Genomic DNA, 20798 nt, shown 5'->3' with positions numbered 1-20798 from the left:
GTTTACAAAAGTTCAAAACAAAACCAAATCAAACCATATACGATTCGGTTTGATTTCATTTAACTTTTTCTTGATCAAAACAAAACAAAATGGCTAATTACAGTTTGATTCAGTCGGTTTTATCAGTTCGGCTGGATTGATGCTCACCTTACCTCAATAGATACACCTAACACTAAACCAAAGTCTAGTTCATCGGCTACAATCTTAACGATTGAGTCAGCAACCTTGTTTGAGATAGTTTACATATCTAAACTATGGATTATTATTGTTTCTATAATAATGGACCAGACATCAAAGATAAAATCTAATAAACAATGTTATCTTATGTTTCAAGCTTGGCATATCCATTTGGGAATTTCAATGCCATCAAAATTTCGAATTTTAATAACTAATATAACTCAATTCACATGTAATCATAATGCTCATATGGAGAAAGAAAGTACTTGATGGACAGATGACATAAAACTTCACATTTCAATAACTAATACAACAAATTTCAATAACTATAGGTATTACCTAATTAGAGTATTACACATGTAAAATATAAGTAAATAAATATACACATAAACAGCTCGGTTTGGTTTATGTCAGTTTACAAAAGTTCAAAACAAAACCAAACAAACCATATACGATTCGGTTTGATTTCATTTAACTTTTTCTTGATCAAAACAAAACCAAATGGCTAATTACAGTTTGATTCAGTCGGTTTTATCAGTTCGGCTGGATTGATGCTCACCTTACCTCAATGGATACACCTAACACTAAACCAAAGTCTAGTTCATCGGCTACAATCTTAACGATTGAGTCAGCAACCTTGTTTGGGATAGTTTACATATCTAAACAAAGGATTATTATTGTTTCAATAATAATGGACTAGACATCAAAGATAAAATCTAATAAACAATGTTATCTTATGTTTCAAGCTTGGCATATCCATTTGGGAATTTCAATGCCATAAAACTTCAAATTTTAATAACTAATATAACTCAATTCATATGTAATCATAACGCTCATATGGAGAAAGAAAGTACTTGATGGACAGATGACATAAAACTTCAAATTTCAATAACTATATAGGTATTATCTAATTAGAGTTTACACATGTAAAATCTAAGTAAATAAATATACACATAAACAGTCTGATTTGATTTAGGTCGGTTTATAAGAGTTCAAAATCAAACAAAATCAAACCATACACGATCTGGTTTGATTTTTAAACAATTTAACTTTTTCTTAATTAAAACCAAACCAATATTACAGTTTGATTTAGTCGATTTCATTAGTTCGGTCAAATTAATGTCCACCTCACACTCAAGAGATACACCTAACGCTAAACTAAAGTCTAGTTCATCGGCTACAATTTTAACGTTTGAGTCGGCAACCTTGTTTGGGATAATTTACCTATCTAAACTAAGGATTATTATTGTTTCAATAATAATGAACCAGATATTAAAAATAAAATCTAATAAACAATGTTATCTTATGTTTCAAGCTTTGGGAATTGGTATCCATCAGCTGGCAAACTCCACTATAGAACATTCAACAAGCAGCCATGAAAGTCCTGTCGACACTCGTCAGGCTTAAGCTCGCCCGTGAAGTGTAGACATGACAGGTTTTTTGGAACCCTAAACCCTAGGGCAAAACCTACATCATAGAATTCGAAAAAACAATCATTTTTTTTTAACTTTTAACATGCATTATCTCTTGCACTGCGTAAAAGAAAATTTGGTGTTACATTTCAATTCCCTCACAAGATAACCTTGAACCGTCAGTAACCACCTTATTAGATTGTCAAATTTGTCAAAAATTGTGGCCCACGGACAAAGAATGAAACGGTGTAAGTTTGTGGGATTGCCTTGGTCACAAGGTAATCAATTGGTGAAGGCAATCTGTCAAGATCTAATTATCTTAATCTGGAGTTTGTGCCTTTGTTTTGTGGTGTGACTGGTGTATCTTTTGTCAGTAGAAGTTAATTTTATTTTCTCTTTTTCACCCAAGATGCTATGCAGCTGGACAGTAAAAACTGTTGAAAATTGAATTAAAGAAAGAAAGGAAAAAAAAAAAAAACAGACTGTTGGGATGGAAGGACATATACATTGCTGCAAAAGGAATCTGGATGCAACATCAACACATGGGAGTGTCTTATCTTATGAGCGTACAGAGTACAGAGATTCCTTAGTTGGCTGGAAAGCGCTCAAATACTTGGAAGTTGTAGCTTCTTTTTGTTTCAGGTCTGGATCATTGGATGCGTATGCTTGTCCATTTTCAGCTAAAATAAGTCTTCCAAATTCCAAATATCAAATCCCAAGATCATTGTTCTATGTAGATTGGTACTTTTTGAACCAAACGCATTATTATAGCTCCCAATTTTCACTGATGAATTATTGAATGTTCATCTGTTTGCTGATGAGATGATGCAAATTTTCTAGACTGTCAACAACTGAGGAAAAGACTCTTTGGTTGCAGTCACATGACTCTTTAATTTGGCCGGAATTACTTTACCTATTCATGGATTCAGGGGAGTGTCCTCATAGAACTAGAAGACCTCCCTGAGATTTGGAGGTCTCACATTGCTATTACTTTAACACAAGCCTTATTAATATGGTTAATTTCAATTTACTACTCTGAACTTTTATCCTAAAGCTACGTTTACTCATGCACTCTCAATTTTAACAATTACATACTCTAAGTTTTTCAATTTTTTGCAATCTAGATCCGTCGTTAACTTCACCGTCAAAATTTTCGTTAATTGCTTGCGTGGCAATCCTAGGTTCCACCTATTCACTCATTTGAATGTTAGTTGAAGGGTATTTTCCAGTATTTGTTCAAAAATGGTTTGGTATTAGTGCATGTAATGTGTTCTTCATGGGCGGGAAGACACCAATTACCCGAAAACACTCTTCAACTGACATCGAAATAAGCGAATAGGTGAGATCCACGCTTGCCATGCAAGCAATTAACAAAAATTTTGATAGGGAAGTTAATGTCGGAACTAGATTGCAAAATTCAAAAGCTTAGGGTATGTAATCATTAAAATTAAGAGTGTAGGAACAAACATGCCTTAAGAGTAAAAATTTGGGATATTAAATTAAAATAAACCCTTATTAGGGTATTAATATGCCACATTAGGTCTTGAGAAGATGCCATGCTCTGCTCAAACAACATATATATTCTGACACCATGGAAAGTTGTAAACTTTGTTTGGGCTTGGGAGTTTTTCAATTTTCACATATATATATTTCTAACAAAAAAAAAATTATCTATTTTTCAATTGCCTTTGCTAAGCATCAATTTTAGGGGTCAAATCTTATCAAATAACTTAGTTTTATTTTGAAATAGGATCAACCAATTACTATAAGATCCTTTAAGTTGTAATGACGAGCTTGTTTGAGTCGTAATGAGACATAAAACTCGAGATAAATGCAAAAAAAAATCAATTTTAAGGGTCAAATCTTCTCAAATGACTCGGTCAAATCTTCAGTTTAAATGAGCACTTCATCAAATACAATTGTCGCATCGCACATGGCTTCTCATACATCCTGGATAGAGTTGCCATCAATTCAACAGTTGTCTTCATCTCATTCCTTTTGTTCCATGCCTTTAGGTTTCTTCCCAAATAAAGAAACTCAGTGTTTCTTGAGCTTGTGTGATTTTGCATGGATGGCCTTCGAGCCACTCTCAGTACATGTTCTTCTTTGCTATATATCTACTTCACCCTCTTAACGTATAAAGGGATTGGACTCTGGGACACAAAGAACAAGTTGGCTGTGAATTTTTTGCCTTGGGCTTTGGCTGTGCTCACCATGTATTCGAGGGCGTATTTGGGTTACCATACTATGTATTTGGCTGTTCTTCTTGTTTTATTTATTTATTGGTTTTTAATATTTTATTTTTAAAAGGAATGAATTTTTTAAATAATTTGTAGACCAAATTGCCCCTCCACAAATATCTGAAGTTAACGAAAACTTGACATAAGTTGAGAATTGTCCTTGAATTGTTTCAAATTGAAAGCACACGGGCAAAAGTGATCAAATTGAAACCACAGGGATTTTAGTGATAAAGTGATAAACCACATGAACCAAAAGTGACTCTTTGCCAATCTAAAACCAAGAAGAAAACCAAACAAAAGGAAACACATCCTTTTCCTAGTTGAATTGTATCTCCACAACTCAACACCACTAACAAAGAAACAAACTCAATAAATGTAAGTAAACAAAGAACCAGCAAAGCAAATATTTCTTCTTATCTACCTCTCCATCACAATATTAACCTTCTTTTTGGATTGTTTGGTGGTAGGATATGAACCTACATTCACTTCTTCTAGTTTGCGGTTGACTGGCTTTTTGCATGGGTGAAATAAAGAAGCTTAATGCGTCATGTCGTAAAATTTGAAGAAAAAGTTTCATTTTTCAGAAAGTGTATAGTGAATACTGTAGAGAGTATTTATATTCGTTATAAGCCTCAGCAATTGATATAAAAGGCAGCCTAGATCAACTCATTCTCAGAGTCAAGAATATTAGAGTTGCTCAGAGGCAATAGAGGCTCTAACATGTCTTGGTTTTTTACACTACTCTTTTTGATCAGTTCTCTCTCATTGACTACTCCCTCAGAAGCTAGCCATGAGAAGAAGCCCCCATCTGCAGTTGTTGTAGGCACTGTCTACTGTGACACATGTTTCCAAGCCGAATTCTCACATGCCAGCCACTTCATTTCAGGTTCATTTCAAATTTCCTACAACTCAATCAAAAGTGCTTTTTATATTGTGAATTTTGGGTTCAGTTAACTTAATTTCAACTTATTTTTCTGCAGGGGCTTCTGTTGGTGTAGAATGCAAAGATGGGAGTTCAAAACCAAGTTTCCAGACAGAAGTGAAAACAGATAGCCATGGAGTGTTCAGAGTCCATTTGCCTTTCTCTGTGAGCAAGCGTGTCAAGAAAATTGAAGGGTGTTCTGTGAAATTAATCAGCAGCAGTGAACCATATTGTGCTGTGTCCTCAACAGCCACTTCATCTTCACTGCATCTCAAGTCAAGTGAGCAAGGAACATATATATTCTCAGCTGGTTTCTTCACCTTCAAGCCTCTAAAGCAGCCAAGCCTCTGTAACCAAAAACCAAGCATTCCAAACTCCAAGGAATTCAGTTCTCAGAAATCTTCATTTCCAGGAATTCCAGTTACATCCCCCTTTCCTGGTAAAACTACGAAGGCAGGGCAACTAACTGATAAAAAAGTAGGACTTCCAGGACTCCCAGGAACAGGACTTCCAGGACTCCCAGGACTTCCAGGAATTCCACAATTAACCCCCTTTACTGGTAAAAATACAAAGGGAGGGCAACTAACTGACAAAAAATTATTAGGACTTCCGGGACTGCCAGGACTTCCGGGACTGCCGGGACTTCCAGGACTTCCGGGACTTCCAGGACTTCCGGGACTTCCAGGACTCCCAGGACTTCCTGGACTTCCAGGACTAGGAAAGGCAGGGCAACTAAATGATAAAAAAGTAGCTCGCCCAGATACTTCCTTCACAACACCACAAATTCCAAAAACAAGTTTGCCTCCAAATCCATCACCACCAACATCTCGCATTCCTGGAATCCCACGGGCTTCTTCAAAGCAAACTACTTCTCCTTGATATTAAACTGAAATCATTAACTAAATAAATCATGTTAAGTTTGTATGGGGTGTGCAATTATCAGAAGCATATGTAGTAGGGCTTGTAAGTTTGTACTTTGTAAGGAGTATGTAAGTTATTGTACTTGGAATAAAGCTATGGTTCTCTCATCATCTGACAGACTTCATTTACTTAGTAAAAAATCCCAATATATTCTGAGATTTTGTGCCACTGTTTGCATTAATTATGAACTCCCTCTGTAGAATTATACCTGAATTGCTGAATTTGGAGCTGCATTTCAACATTGTCCAATCAAAAAGACCCTTCGAGAAGAAGAAGAAAAAATTGCTTCTTCATGCTAAAATTGAATTGTTCTTCTTAGACCAGTTTGCTTGGGAAACACAAGTCCATGAAAATGGAAATTTTAGAACTTAAACTGCACCAATTTGGGCAGAAATTGAAACCCAAAAAGCAAAAACAAAAACAAAAAATGCATCACAGCTACAATTCAACATGAAATTAAACAACTTTTGAGACCCAAAAAAGAAAGAAGAAATTATAAACAACTTTCAGGTTCTGATTATTTCCTGAATCCTAATCTTTTGCTATACATGCCCTCATATACACATATGCAAAATCTCAGCAGATGCATAACTAAACATCATCTAACCTAACTCTTTGATTTTTTCAATTCTGGTTCTGCTAGAGCCACCAACTGAAGAGCCATCTCCACCATTCCTTGCACTTTCGAGCTGCTGCTGCCGAGAGTTTGACTGCTCAGAAGCGCTAGGGTTCCACATGTCCCTGTAGTAAAACAGGGCTGCCCTCTGCGAACTGTTGGCAGAAGCTGCTGGTTGGGCGCCCCTGCTGTTGAGCCTGTACTTCTGCAAAACACACACACAGTTAAGACTTGTCCATCAGCACCACTAAATTATCAACCTCAAATACCAAATGCGCATAAAATTAGTGCTTAAATAATTAATATGAGAGCACAAATTAAATTGCATGTGAAATAAATGAGTGGCTTCAACTTTCAACTTCCATTCGTAAATATGATTAGGGAAAGAACTTTGTTTGGGGACTGGGCCTAAATGACCCAGTTGATTTGTTTGCAGTCACAGTGTTTCATGAGGCTTGTTAAGCTTTGTTGGTCCCTTTTGTAATGTTCTAAAGGTGTTGGGTGCTGCACCATAATTCGGAGTTTCTTGAGCTCATATATATTTAGCAAAATATATTGCACTCATTAAGCTTAGCATCATCCGTCCAAACAAAAAATAAAAAAGCTTAGGATCAATGCAGCATTGCTATACCCATAGCACTTGGACCAAATATATTGTTGTGTTTGTGTTGACCCACTTTCTTAACGAGTTGATATGAACACGACCCGTTAAGTTAACGGGTGGAAAATACCAAACACGGACATGACCTGTTTAAATTCGTGAATGACCAACACAACCCGTTAGCGAATATTCGTGAATGATACTGATATGACCTATTAGCTTAATGGGTGGCTAACGAGTCCAAGCTAAACCCAAATATTGATTTTTTCTTGTGAATTCGTGTCGTGTTAGCGAATCATAGATAATATTTCCAGATCAAGCAGAGAAGATGATAAGAATGGGGCATGTATAGATACTATGACAATACTCTCATGCGCGCATGTATATGCATGACAAATGTTATCATAAGTTCATTGTTCCATTAAGTAATCTAATCACCAGAATCTTTCATGAGCTTGAGAAAATGCGCATAAATTGCGAATGGGAGGATATTCAATAAAGAGTTCACAATAAAATGATATGGGACCTAAATCTCTCACGCGCATGAGAAAAATCCCATGTATATAATTTTAACATAGGAAGATATACTATTAAGTTATCACAACTACTAAAATGACCCATGTGAAGAAAAAAAAAATCGTGTATGTAACTTGAGGTCCAAATAAATTCCTGGTCCAGTGCGACACCTAATTAAGAAGAGACTCGGTTTGGAGTATGCGAAATTCGTCATGCATGCTTGCAAGAGCCACGATCCACGTGCCATGCGAAATAAATATGCAATCCGTCACGCTAAGAATTGAAATGAGCCCATAAAAGGCACTAGCTCTACAAGCCCATGCTAATTCTCCCGTCAAGCATCATATCCCTTTTCAAAGACGATAAAATTCAGGCACGCCAATCAACATGCAATGCCAAGCAGAAAATCATTATTACACATAGCCATGCTATAAGCTTAAGTAGGCCCAAGCCATGCAAATGTTCGGGGCTTGCTGAGTGGGTTGTAGTATGGATGGTAACGAGCATTCATGAGGCCCATTGATGAGCCGAGAAATTGAAGTTTTAGATTGCTTGGGAGCCCCAAAACTCGAGCCCATTTCTTGAGTCCAAATATCTGGGTAAGCATAAATGAGAGAAAAAGAGAGCCCACCACTTTAGAAAATTGACCCATCACCTTAATAAAAGTAGTCTATCACTTTGTGAAGTTGGCCCATTCCCTAGTAGACAAACCCATTACCTTAGGAAGGCCCAAATGATCAAAAAAAATATTTGAAAGTCTCCAGCACATGGTTGGAGACAAAACCACAACAAAAAGCCAAGGAATGACTCACATATGTAGGCTGCTGTGAGGCTCTAGCACGTGACCAGGTGCAAACCTCAAGACAAACCATTCAAATGACCAAAGGGTATTAGCGCCAGCAGGTTGCTAGGAGAAAAGACATCCTTCAGACCAACGTTGCTATCTATTTTCTTCCTTTATCAGCTCTTGCCATGAAATATGGGAGGAAAGAAGGAGAAGTGATAACCATAGATGAGAGGTTACCACTGGAACAGTTGCAAGAAGACTTTTGAGCTCCCAAAAATCTTGTCTCCTCAGCAAATTCTCATGAAATCCTTTGCTTTAAACCTGTGTTTCTCGTAGAAAATATGGTCTCTCTCTCTCTCTCTCTCTCTCTCTCTTGCTAAACTCATGAATGCTTAGCTTCCATGCCACAAGCTTCTCAAGCCAAGCCAAGCATTTATTTGTAAGCAACTGTTGGTTTCATTGGTGAAGAAGACCAAGGTGTTTTCTAAGGCTTAGCTACCCTTTCGAAGCACTTTTGGGGTCTTATTCTTGAACTTAGACACATGGGGAGTTTTCTCCAATTTACTCTTTACAGTAGCCCAGACTAATCTATAGCTGCCAGAACGAAAAAGCCCTACAATATTATTGCTACTAAAATGATCTAATGAGTAGACTTTCTCATGTGCTTGAGAAAGATCCCCTGCATATGTTGAGAACAAATACCCCTCGAAGTGTCAAAACGAAAAAGCATAATGGCATCGTAAATGCGATGCTTTTCCCAAAGCTCCGGATACTGGTCATGAAGATCGCCAATCCACTCAAACCTTTGCAGTAGACTGTTCTTTATGGACCCAGTGTTGAAGTCTGGACGCTCAGTTAAATTGTACGAGCGTTGGACCATCATCAGCAACTTTACCCAATTATGCACAAATGTCTTGGGCATGCATATATAATAGCATATTTTTCAGAGATAGGCTTTGGGACGTTGGAGTCAGAGGTGGCCATTGAGACAAAGAAATGGTTTCTGAAACGAGAATTGGTTAGGGGGTGGTGAAACTTGAGACTTTCGGTAACAAAAGTTTGGAAAAGTTGAAGGTATCGATAATCGCTAAGAATCTCTAGGCTTCGTAGTGAGAAGAAGATAGAAAGGTTCGAAAGACTAAAGTAGAAGTCAAAATGGCGCGATTGAAGTGATTGAAATGAAAACGACGCATGGTGTCACGCTCATGCATGTAACCCCAAATCCCTCTAATCAAGTCTATTGGGCTTATGGGGTAATGTTTAGGCCTAGTTTTTATACAGATGAGATTTAAGCCAATTTGGGGGGGATTTTAGTATTGCAATCCGGTTAAGATTCCTTGGGCCAGTTTAAGTGGCTGGGAAAGGGAATTATCTATTAATTGATAATTACCTAGAAAATCAAGGAGAAATCATGATATTACTTGACGATTAAGGCAATCAACTAAATAATTAATTCCAATGGATTATGATTTGATCCTCATGATGGCATGACATAGGTTGTAATCTCTCTCCACCAAGTCAAAATTCATATAAAAGGGAATAGATAGCTCACGATAACAAACACAACTTTTCAACAATAAATTCAGTACAAACCCTAATTCCTTCTCAAATGCTATATCTTTCTTGATAATTGCTCTGCCAGATCTGTCTCTGGTATCGATTTCCAATTGATCTTCATCAATTGAAGGTGATGTGATATACTACTGCTATTGCCACTAGACCCTTAACCTCTGAATTCAATCAGAAGTGATCCAAGGTGGTGGCAATTTATTATCTAATAAGATCCCTTGATCTGGATCCCTTTTGTTTACTTGTTTATTTGTTGTTTATTACCCTTATTGTTTTAGAGAAATTATAAAGTTGTCATTTGTCTTGAGGCATGGAAAAGAAACTTTGATTTAGTTTACCATTTCAATTCACAATTATTTGATTTCAGTGAGTTTTCTTGGTGCGCAAGTTACTTAATTCTCTTTCAAGTCTATTAGGGTTTTACACCACTAATAGTGGCACGTTCACAATTCACACAATCTAAAGCCTATCTCTGAGGTTTGAACATGTTTAGGGTAAACGCACATATGCTTGTGCATTTTCTGCTAAATGTAAGTCTCTCAAATTCCAAATAATCAAATCCCAAAATCATTGTTGTATGTAGTATATTGGTAGTTTTTTATTTCACCAAACCCATTATCCATAGCAGTCAATTGTCACTGATGCATTATTGAATATACATTGTTTTATTGTTGTCCCAGCTGTGCTCAAATTACTCATAATTACTGATAGTGGTGATACAAGGTTCTAAACTTTGTGCCAAATAACTGACGAAAAGGCTCTTTGGTTGTAATCACATGACACTTTTAATTTGGCCGGAATTACTTTACCTATTTATGGACTACCTGCACAAAAAGTCTTGTTTTTTATGCAGTTAAAAACAGTTAGAAATTTTAGAGCAAATTGCAATAGATGAATCTAATGATTCAGGGGTTGTTCTATGCTCATAGAAGTAGAAAACCTCCATGAGATTTGGAGGTCTCACATTGCTATTATTTTAATCCAAGCAAAAACCCTATTAATATGCCACATTAGGTCACGAGAAGATCCCGTGCTCTGCTCAAACCACATATTCTGACACCATGGAAAGTTGTAAACTTTGTTTCGGACTTGGGAGTTTTTCAATTTTCACAGATTATATAGTCCCCTTCTATTGAGGGATTTCTCAAATAATTTTATTTTGAGGGTGTAGGATTCTCTGCGAAATTTTTTTCAACGATCCAAACGATCTATTTTTCACATCTTCATTCAGAGATCATCCTTGCAAAAAATCACGCAAATTGAAAATCATTAAGACATCTAATTGAGACCAAGAAAATCAATGAACATGGTGCTTCAAGAAAGTACTTAAATTTCAATAATTTAATTGAGTGGTCAAATGATATCGGATTCAAGTGATTTTTTTATAGAGATGATATATATTTGTACTTCTAACCAATATAATAGGCCCCCATCATTTTGGTTCTGTGTGAAGCACATACATAAATAAACACAACATCTTCAACGTTGTTGATAGTGTAACGCTTCAGACTCATGAAATTTTGTGGTTACCCCACTTGTCTTGTGAACCAACTATTCTCTTTAGTATTTACGCCAACAAAGAAACAAACTCAATAAATTTAAGTAGACAAATAACCAGCAAAGCAAAAATTAAGGGGCCTCTTTTTATCTACCTCACAGTCACAATCACAATATTTACCTTATTTTTGGATTGTTTGGTGGTAGGAAATGAACCTACATTCACTTCTTCTAGTTTGCAGTTGACTGGTTTTTGCATGAGTGAAATAAAGAAACTATTGATGGGCAAGGCTATAAAATTTGAAAGAAAAAAAAAAACTAAAAGTTCATTTTTCATTCCTCAAAACAACCAGAAAGAAACAAAATTATAATGATTGCTGTGGAGAATATTTATATTAGTTTTTAGTTATAAGCCTCAGCAATTGATATAAAAGGCAACCTACATCAACCCATTCTTAGAGTTAGAGTTGCTCAGAGGCAATAGAAGCTTTAAAATGTCTTGGTTTTTTACAGTTCTCTTTTTTATCAGTACTCTCTCACTAAGTACTCCCTCATGAAGCTAGCCATGAGAAGAAGCACCCATCTGCAGTTGTTTTTTATGACAAGCATCGTTGATTGTTCTTTCTTTCTTCTTCTTTTTTTTTTTTTTTTTTGTTTTTTTTGTTTTTGTTTTTTTTTTGTTTTTGTTTTTTTGTTTTTGCATACAGATGATGGTTGTGATTATTTTGCATTATTTCTTCGAATCTGCAAACTGGCCAATATAGTTTGCGCTGTATCACATTGTTTTGTTCTGCAAATGGTACCACTCCAGTCCAATATACAAACTTGCAGCTGGGTTTATTTATGTTATGTTTTCCTATTTAGATCGGTGTACTAGATACTAAGTTATATTATATTTTAATAAAAGTTTAAATTAAGTTGTACATTGAGGCCCAAAACTTAGTGAAATAAGGAAGGGTTTTGAGGCCTATTAAGGGGTCCTATTTATTTCCATTTATGCGTGAACCAATCTGGTGGACTTGGAAGATTAGTCAAGTCAGCCCTAGGTGATGAATAGAGACGACTTGACCTAGCCCTATATAAGCTTAAGGCCCTGCTCTCATCAGACACGTTCTTTAAACCTATTCTCATTATAAAGAGAGAGCTGAAACAGATTCTGAGAGAGAGCAGAAGTCTTGAGCCATTCCTATTCTTGCTAGGATTGCTGCTGCTACGGATTGGATGAGTTTAGAAGCTGTGTACTCAAGGAAAATGGCTCCAGATATGTCTTCATGTCTTTATACGTATTACAGTTTTGTGTGAAAGATCTTGTTTGTGCATAAAGAAATCTAACAATTTAATCTATGGTTTTGTTCTACAAATATTATGCTGTTTTAGAAACCAATGATTTCATGGACAGATGGCTCATCAAGTACTTTCTTTCTCCATATCAAGCATTCAGACTGGAATAAATACAAACTCAGATAGAAGAACAAACAGAAATATCACATGCTGATGATTACATTATTGTACGGATGAAAATTGCTGCTATACATTATACATTCAATGTGATAAAAGAACTTCCCTGCATGAATGAGGTGTCTAATGTTATTTAATACAAAAGAAAAAATTACTGATGTTATTACAAATATACTTTTACAATGAGAAGCGTACCCACAACAAAGCTATACACCCGTCACAAATAAATATCATCTTTGTATTTATGTAAATCAAATATGAGACCTTACATTCAGTGGATGCACCTGACACTAAAAAGTTTAGTTGATTGGCTACAATCTTACCCTTCGAGTTGGCAAACCTTGTTACCAATCAAACTTTGTTGTTTCAATTCAATAATAATGGACAAGCCATCAAGGATCTAATCAAGAATCTCATCGTATGTTTCAAGCTTGACGTATCCATTTGGGAATGGTATCCATCGGCTGAAAAACTCCACATTCAACAAGCAGACACGAAGGCCCTCAGCCCACAGGCTTAAGGTCGCCCGTGAAGTGAAGAGGTGACATTGTGTTTTGGAACCCGTGAAGGACAAAGAGATGTTTTGTACATCATAGAATTAGACAAAAACATCCCCCTTTTGTTTTTTTAACTTTTAACATGCATTATCTCTTGCACTGTGTAAAAGAAAATTTGGTGTTACATTTCAATTTCCTCACAAGATAACAGTGAAACAGTGGCTTGTGGTTGTCATGGAGATAACCTTGGATTGTCAGGAACCGCCTTATTAGATTGTCAAATTTGTCAAAAATTGTGGCCCACGGACAAAGAATGAAACGGTGCAAGTTTGTGGGATTGTTAGCAGCTCAATGCAAAACTGTGGGGAACGTGAAGACAATCTGTCAATTTCCAATGCAGGATGTAATTATCATAATTCTGGAGTTTGTGCCTCTGTGGTGTGACTGGTGTCTCTTTTGTCAGTAGTAGAAGTTCTTGTTTTTCTTTTTCACCCAAAATGCTATGCATTTGACGGACAGTAAAAAATGTGGAAAATTGAATTTAAAAAAGAAAAAAAAAAAAACAGACTGTTGGAATGGAAGGATATTGATGCAAAGGGAATCTGTATGCAACATCAACACATGGGAGAGTGTCTTATAAGCCTACAGAGTACAGAGATTTCTGAGTTGGCTTGAAATTGCTCAAATACTTGGAAGTCGTAGCTTCTTTGTTTTGAGTTTGGATCATTGCATGCCATATGCATTGTCCATTTTCTGCTAAAATAAGTCTCACAAATTCCCAATAATCAGTCCCACAATCATTGTACTATGTAGATTGGTAGTTTTTGAACCAAACCAATTATTGAATATACATCTGTGCTCAAGTGACTTATAATTGCTGATGATGTCTAAACTTTGTCGTTTTTTTTTGGGGATATTTTGGAAAATGCCAAAATAGAGAGAAATATTTTGAAAATAAGCAAAAATAGACAAAAATGCCCTTATTATTTTTGGATTTCCAAAGGAATCATTTATATTTGCATGTCTTTTGGTTTGAAAGTTAAGGAGTTTTTATGTCTTTTTCGAAATTTTTTTAGATTTTTTCAAAAGTGAAAATTTTTTTGTTGCTAAAATCTAAATTTTATTTATTTATTTTTTGTCAGAAAACTTTGTGTCAAAAGACTGAGGAAAAGACTCTTCGGTTGCAATCACTTGACTGTTTACTTTACCTATTTATGGATCACCTGCACTGAAAAGACTTGTTAAAAACAATTAGAAAATTTAAAGCAAATTGTAATAAATGAATCTAATGATTATCATAACATTCTGAACCAAAAAGCCTTATTAATAAGATTCTGATCCATACATTGAGTTGTAAACTTTGTTTGGTACTTGGGGAGTTTTTCAATTTGCACAGATATATATTACTGAGAGCAGCTCATAGTAGGCGCCCATCATTTTGTTTCTGTGTGAAGAACATACATAAATAAACCCAACAACATCTTCAACCTGTGTTGTTGATAGTGTACAGCTTCGGACTCATGAAATTTGTGGTTACTCCACTTGTCTCGTGAACCAACGGGGACCCAACTATTCTCTTTAGAATTCTTACACCAAACAAAGAAACAAACTCAATAAATGTAAGCAAACAAAGCAAAAGTTAGGGGCCTCTTTATATCTACCTCACAATCACAGTATTAACCTTCTTTTTTGGGTTGTTTGGTGGTAGGAAATGAACCTACATTCACTTCTTCTAGTTTGCAGTTGACTGGTTTTTGCATGAGTGAAATAAATTACCTTGATGGCCCAGCAGGCTATAAAATTTGAAGAAAAAAGTTCATTTTTTATGCCTCGAAACAACCAGAAAGAAACAAAAAAAGTGTATAATGAATGCTGTAGAGAATATTTATATCAGCTATAAGCCTCAGGAATTTATATAAAAAGGCAACCTACATCTACTCATTCTTAGAGTTAGAGTTGCTCAGAGGCAATAGATGCTCTAAAATGTCTTGGTTTTTTACAGTACTCTTTTTGATCAGTACTCTCTCACTAAGTACTCCCTCAGAAGCTAGCCATGAGAAGAAGACCCCATCTGCAGTTGTTGTAGGCACTGTCTACTGTGACACATGTTTCCAAGCAGAATTCTCACATGCCAGCCACTTCATTTCAGGTTCATTTCAAATTTTCCAACAACAACTCAATTAAAAAGTGCTTTTTATACTGTGAATTTTGCGTTCAGTTGACTTATTTTTCAACTTATTTTTTCTGCAGGGGCTTCTGTTGGTGTTGAATGCAAAGATGGGAGTTCAAAACCAAGTTTCCAGACAGAAGTGAAAACAGATAGCCATGGAGTGTTCAGAGTTCATCTGCCTTTCTCTGTGAGCAAGCATGTCAAGAAAATTGAAGGGTGTTCTGTGAAATTAATCAGCAGCAGTGAACCATATTGTGCTGTGGCCTCAATAGCCACTTCATCTTCACTGCATCTCAAGTCAAGAAAGCAAGGAACACACATTTTCTCAGCTGGGTTCTTCACCTTTAAGCCTCTAAAGCAGCCAAGCCTATGTAACCAAAAACCAAGCATTCAAAACTCCAAGGAATTCAGTTCTCGGAAATTCTCATTTCCTCCAACTGATGAGCTCACATTTCCACCACCAACTCAAAACCCCACAATACCTGATCTTCCATCTCTTCCTACACTCCCTTATCTTCCACCATTGCCACTACTTCCTCCTCTCCCTCCCCTTCCAGGACTTCCAGGAATTCCAGGAATTCCAGTTTTACCCCCCATTCCTGGTAAAACTACAGAGGCAGGGCAACTAACTCAAACCTCCACAATACCTGATCTTTCTCCTCTTCCTACAGTCCCTTTTCTTCCACCATTGCCACAACTTCCTCCTCTCCCTCCCCTTCCAGGACTTCCAGGAATTCCAGGAATTCCAGTTTTACCCCCCATTCCTGGTAAAACTACAGAGGCAGGGCAACTAACTCAAAACTCCACAATACCTGATCTTTCTCCTCTTCCTACAGTCCCTTTTCTTCCACCATTGCCACAACTTCCTCCTCTCCCTCCCCTTCCAGGAATTCCAGGAATTCCAGTTTTACCCCCCATTCCTGGTAAAACTACAGAGGCGGGGCAACTAACTGATAAAAAAGTAGCCCACCCAGATACTTTCTTCCCACCAAACCCATTTCAGCCACCATCAATTTTGCCTCCAAATCCACTTGTGCCACAGCCAACTCCACTTATCCCCAATCCATTTCAGCCTCAACCAGCACCATTAATTCCCAATTTACCCCCAATACCAGGTTTTACTCCACCAGCAGGCCCAACACCATTGATTCCCAACTTGCCACCTATACCTGGTTTTACTGCATCACCATCACCACCACCACCATCTTTCCCACTCCTCCCTCCATTACCATTCCCACTCCCACCTATACCTCGCATCCCTGGAATCCCACCTGCTTTTTCTTCTTCTTCAAAGCAAACTACTTCTCCTTGATATTAAACAGAAGTGATTTAACTATATAAATCATGTTTAATTAACTCTCAAATAATGTCTTTCACATGTTGGTTAAGTTTGTATGTATAAATTCTTGTATGGGTTGTGCAATTATCAGAAGCATATGTAGTAGGGCTTGTAAGTTTATACTTCGTAAGGAGCATGTAGTCGACACAGAAATATTGTACTTGGAATAAAGCTATGGTTCTCATCATCTGACAAACTTCATTACTTGTAAAAAATCCCGATGTATTATGAGATTTTGTGCAACTGTTTGCATTAATTATGAGCTCCCTTTGTAGAATTATACAGCTACAATGCACATGAAATTAAACAACTTTTGAGACCCAAAAAGAAAAATTAGAAGAAGAAATTATAAACAACTTTGAAGCTCTTATTATTTCCTGAATCCTAATCATGCTATACATGCCATCATAGATGCATAACTAAGCATCACCTAACCAGGTTCTCTTTGATTTTCTCATTTCTGGCTCTGCATTTCCCCTGCTGCTAGAGCCACCTCCACCATTCCCTGCACTTTCGAGCTGCTGCTGAGAAGCGCTAGGGTTCCAAAAGTCCCTGAAGTAAAACGGGACTTTCCTCTTATAACTTTTGGCAGAAGCTGCTGGTTTGACGCCCAAGCTGTTGAGCCTGTACTTCTGCAAAACACACACACAGTTGAGACTTGTCCATCAGCACCACTAAATCATCAACATCAAACATCAAATTCTAGCAAATACTCTTAAAATTAGTGCTTAAATAATTAATATGAGAGCTCAAATTAAATTGCATGTGAAATAAATGAGTGGTTTCAACTTTCATTCATAAAGAGCAGCAGGGAAAGAACTTTGTTTGGGGATTGGGCCTAAATGACCCTGTTGGTTTGTTTTGCAGTCACACTGTTTCTTGAGGCCCGTTAAGTTTTGTTGGTCCCTTTTGTAATATTCTAAAGGTATTTGGTGCGGCACCATAATTTCAAGTTTCTCGAGCGCATATATATTTAGCAAATATATTACGTACACTCATTAAGCTTAGCATCAATTCAGAATTGCTATACCTATAGCATTTGGAACAAATATCATCCCTATGAAGCTATACCAACATTTTAGATAGGGAAGATTATCAGAATGGGGCATGTATATGGATACTATGACAATACCCTCATGCGCGCATGTATACGCATGGCTAAATTTATCATAAGATCATTGGCCCATTAAGTAATTTAATCACCAGAATCTTTCATGAGCCTGAGAAAATGCACATAAATTGCACATGTGAGGATGTTCAATCAAGATATCATTGTCACTAAACTAATATGATGCCTAAAATCTCTCATGCGTATGTGCGTATGAGAAAAATCCCCTGTATATAATTTGAGCATTGGAAGATCTACTATTAAGATTTATTGTTACTAAAATGATCCAATGACTAGATTTTCTCATGCGCTTGAGAAAAATCCCCTGTATATGTTGAGCACAAATCCTGTATCTAATTTCAGCATTGGAAATGACCAATGAGAAAAATGCCATGTATGTAACTTGAGCTGAAAGATCTACTATTAAGATATCATTGCTACTAAAATGATCCAATAACTAGATTTCTCATGTGCTTGAGAAAGATCCCCTGTATATAATTTAGCATTGGAAGACGTACTATTAAGTTATTACTGCTACTAAAATGACCCATGAGAAAAAATATACCTTGTATGTAACTTGAGCAATGGAAGATCTACTATTAAGATATCATTGCTACTAAAGTGATCCAATGAATAGATTTTCTCATGCACTTGAGAAAGGTCCCCTGTATATGTTGAGTATAAATCCCCTGTATATAATTTGAGCATTGAAAGACATACTATTAAGTTATTATTGCTACTAAAATGACCCACCCATGAGACAAATACCCTATATGTAACTTGAGCATTGGAAGATGTACTATTAAGATATCATTGCCACTAAAATGATCCAATGAATAGATTTTCTCATGAGCTTGAGAAAGATCCCCTGTATATGTTGAGCATAACTCCCTGTATATAATTTGAGCAATGGAAGACATACTAATTATCACTGCTACTAAAATGACCCATGAGAAAAAATATATATATATATATATACCTTGTATATAACTTGAGTATTGGAAGATATACTATATTAAGATATCATTGCTACTAAAATGATATCCAATGAATAGATTGTCTCATGCGCTTGAGAAAGATCCCCTGTATATGTTGAGCATAAATCTCATGTATAAAATTTGAGCATTGGAAAACATACTATTAAGTTATCACTGCTACTAAAATGACCCATGAGAAAAATACCATGTATGTAACTTGAGCATTGGAAGATCTACTATTAAGATATTGCTACTAAAATGATCCGATTGAATAGATTTTCTCATGCGCTTGAGAAAGATCTCCCATGTATGTTGAGCATAAATATCTTGTATAGAATTTGAGCATTGGAAAATCTGCTATTAAGTAGTTATCAATGCTACTAAAATGATCAATGAGAAAAATATAACTTCAACATTAGAAAATCTACTATTAAGATATCATTGCTTTTAAAATGATCCAATGAATAGATTTTCTTGTGCGCTTGAGAAAGATCCCCTGTATATTAAGACATCATTGCTACTCAAGCGATCCAACGCATGAGAAATATCTCATTTTTAATGTGTACATAGAAGGATCTATCATTAAGATGTCATTGCAACTAAATTGATCCAATCTAAAGATTCTGTTATGCACGCAATGACAAAAAATTAACAACTAAAGACTAACATGAGTTTATCGCCTTTCCCTTAATATAAATATGCTAGTTAAGGAGAATCACAATTGATAATTAATCTCATAAAAATATGTACAGTTCGGAATAAAGCAGCCAACCAAATGTATAGATTCTCATCAGTTCGGATAATAACAAGTCTGTCTTTGTAAGGTAATATTCTTATGATTCACAAATTACAATTCAAAGCCAACCTGCAGGTGACTCTTCACTTGGTCGTTCGTAAGCCCCTCGACCTGCATGGCCTCCCTAATTTGTTTTGGAGTTGCTTCTGCTCAAAAGGGCAAATGTAATAAACAAACAATATATTGGCATCAAGCCTTAAATAATATTATATTCGGAATATGTTGAAAATATATACCCAAAAACCTAGATCCCACCCAAAATGATTCAAATATTCTCACCTGCAGGACCTCCCAGCATGCTCAAGACCTCCACAAACTTTGTGTGGAGCTCTTGCGTCCAGCTTAACCTGCTGTGTTTCCACATAGGCGGAGGTACCTCTGGCTGTGGCTGTGGATCTGGTTCTGGCTCTAGCTCCAGTTCTGAACCGCTTGCCTCCATGTTGAGATCACATGGGAAAGGCCTCCTGGGACTTGGCTCCATGAGGATCGGCTCCTTTCCCTTCACCTTCAATAAGATCACCAAAATGTGTCAAATCACATCAAATAATTATTTATCAAAACACAAGAGGGAAAAATATTTTTAAAAAATAAGAGAAACTGAATTTTTGCATGTCTATGCCACCTACCTTATGGTCTTGACTTGTATGATCTTGGTTGCGAGGCCTAGGGTTAAACGGAGGTGATGAGCTCTTATATTTTCGGAACGCACTCCGCCGTTCTACTGGATCCTCACATGAGCCTCTATTCTTACATGCATCGAACTGATCTTGACCACTCAACTTCTCAATTTCGTTATTGAGTGTTTGTATAGCTATATATTATCACAACCAAGAAAAAACAACAGTCAAAAATAAAAAATAAAATAAACCATTAGAGGTAAATCAACATAGATCAAACCCTTCAACAATTTTCTTAGAGAGAAAAAAGAAAAATAAATAAATGGGGGTAGCTATAGCTCACCATCCAACAACAGAAGAACACACTGAGGTAGGTCTCTTTTAAATTCCTCTACTCTGTGGAGCTCTTCTTGGTGTTTTAGAAGATACTCATTCAAAACAGACAATTTGTGTGGAACATTATCTATACTTGCCAGATCACTGAATAAGTGATTGAGTGATTTTGGGACATAAGAGGGCTTTAGACTAAGTGCAAGATCAAGAGAATTTAGCTCAAGAGGATTTGAAGTTGAACCCAT

General features: G+C 36.4%; 3 protein-coding genes across 4 annotated transcripts; 2 read left to right on the top strand and 1 right to left on the bottom strand.

The window, feature by feature from the left end:
• On the top strand, positions 4497 to 5782 carry LOC109948297 (collagen alpha-5(IV) chain-like). Its single transcript, XM_020560860.1, has 2 exons — positions 4497 to 4715; positions 4810 to 5782. The coding sequence occupies exons 1-2, from the start codon at positions 4550 to 4552 to the stop codon at positions 5628 to 5630; spliced, it is 987 nt and encodes a 328-aa protein (XP_020416449.1). The 5' UTR covers positions 4497 to 4549; the 3' UTR covers positions 5631 to 5782.
• Positions 15085 to 16978, top strand: LOC18784160 (formin-2). 2 transcript variants are annotated; one of them, XM_020560147.1, is made up of 3 exons: positions 15085 to 15362; positions 15464 to 16164; positions 16321 to 16978. In XM_020560147.1, exons 1-3 carry the CDS (start codon positions 15197 to 15199, stop codon positions 16693 to 16695), a joined length of 1242 nt encoding a protein of 413 aa, XP_020415736.1. In that variant the 5' UTR covers positions 15085 to 15196; the 3' UTR covers positions 16696 to 16978. The 2 variants fall into 2 exon arrangements, with proteins under 2 accessions (XP_020415736.1, XP_007215343.1); XM_007215281.2 differs by having other exon boundaries at positions 15464 to 16978.
• Positions 17142 to 20798, bottom strand: LOC18783336. Its single transcript, XM_007217465.2, has 5 exons — positions 20564 to 20798; positions 20230 to 20414; positions 19883 to 20108; positions 19673 to 19749; positions 17142 to 17354 (listed from the first exon to the last, which is right to left on the bottom strand). Exons 1-5 carry the CDS (start codon positions 20796 to 20798, stop codon positions 17142 to 17144), a joined length of 936 nt encoding a protein of 311 aa, XP_007217527.2.

The sequence above is a fragment of the Prunus persica genome, chromosome G3, assembly GCF_000346465.2.
Source record: "Prunus persica cultivar Lovell chromosome G3, Prunus_persica_NCBIv2, whole genome shotgun sequence".
Lineage (NCBI taxonomy): Eukaryota > Viridiplantae > Streptophyta > Magnoliopsida > Rosales > Rosaceae > Prunus > Prunus persica.
Note: the sequence above shows the minus strand (reverse complement) of the source record. Positions and strands in the feature narration are given on the sequence as shown.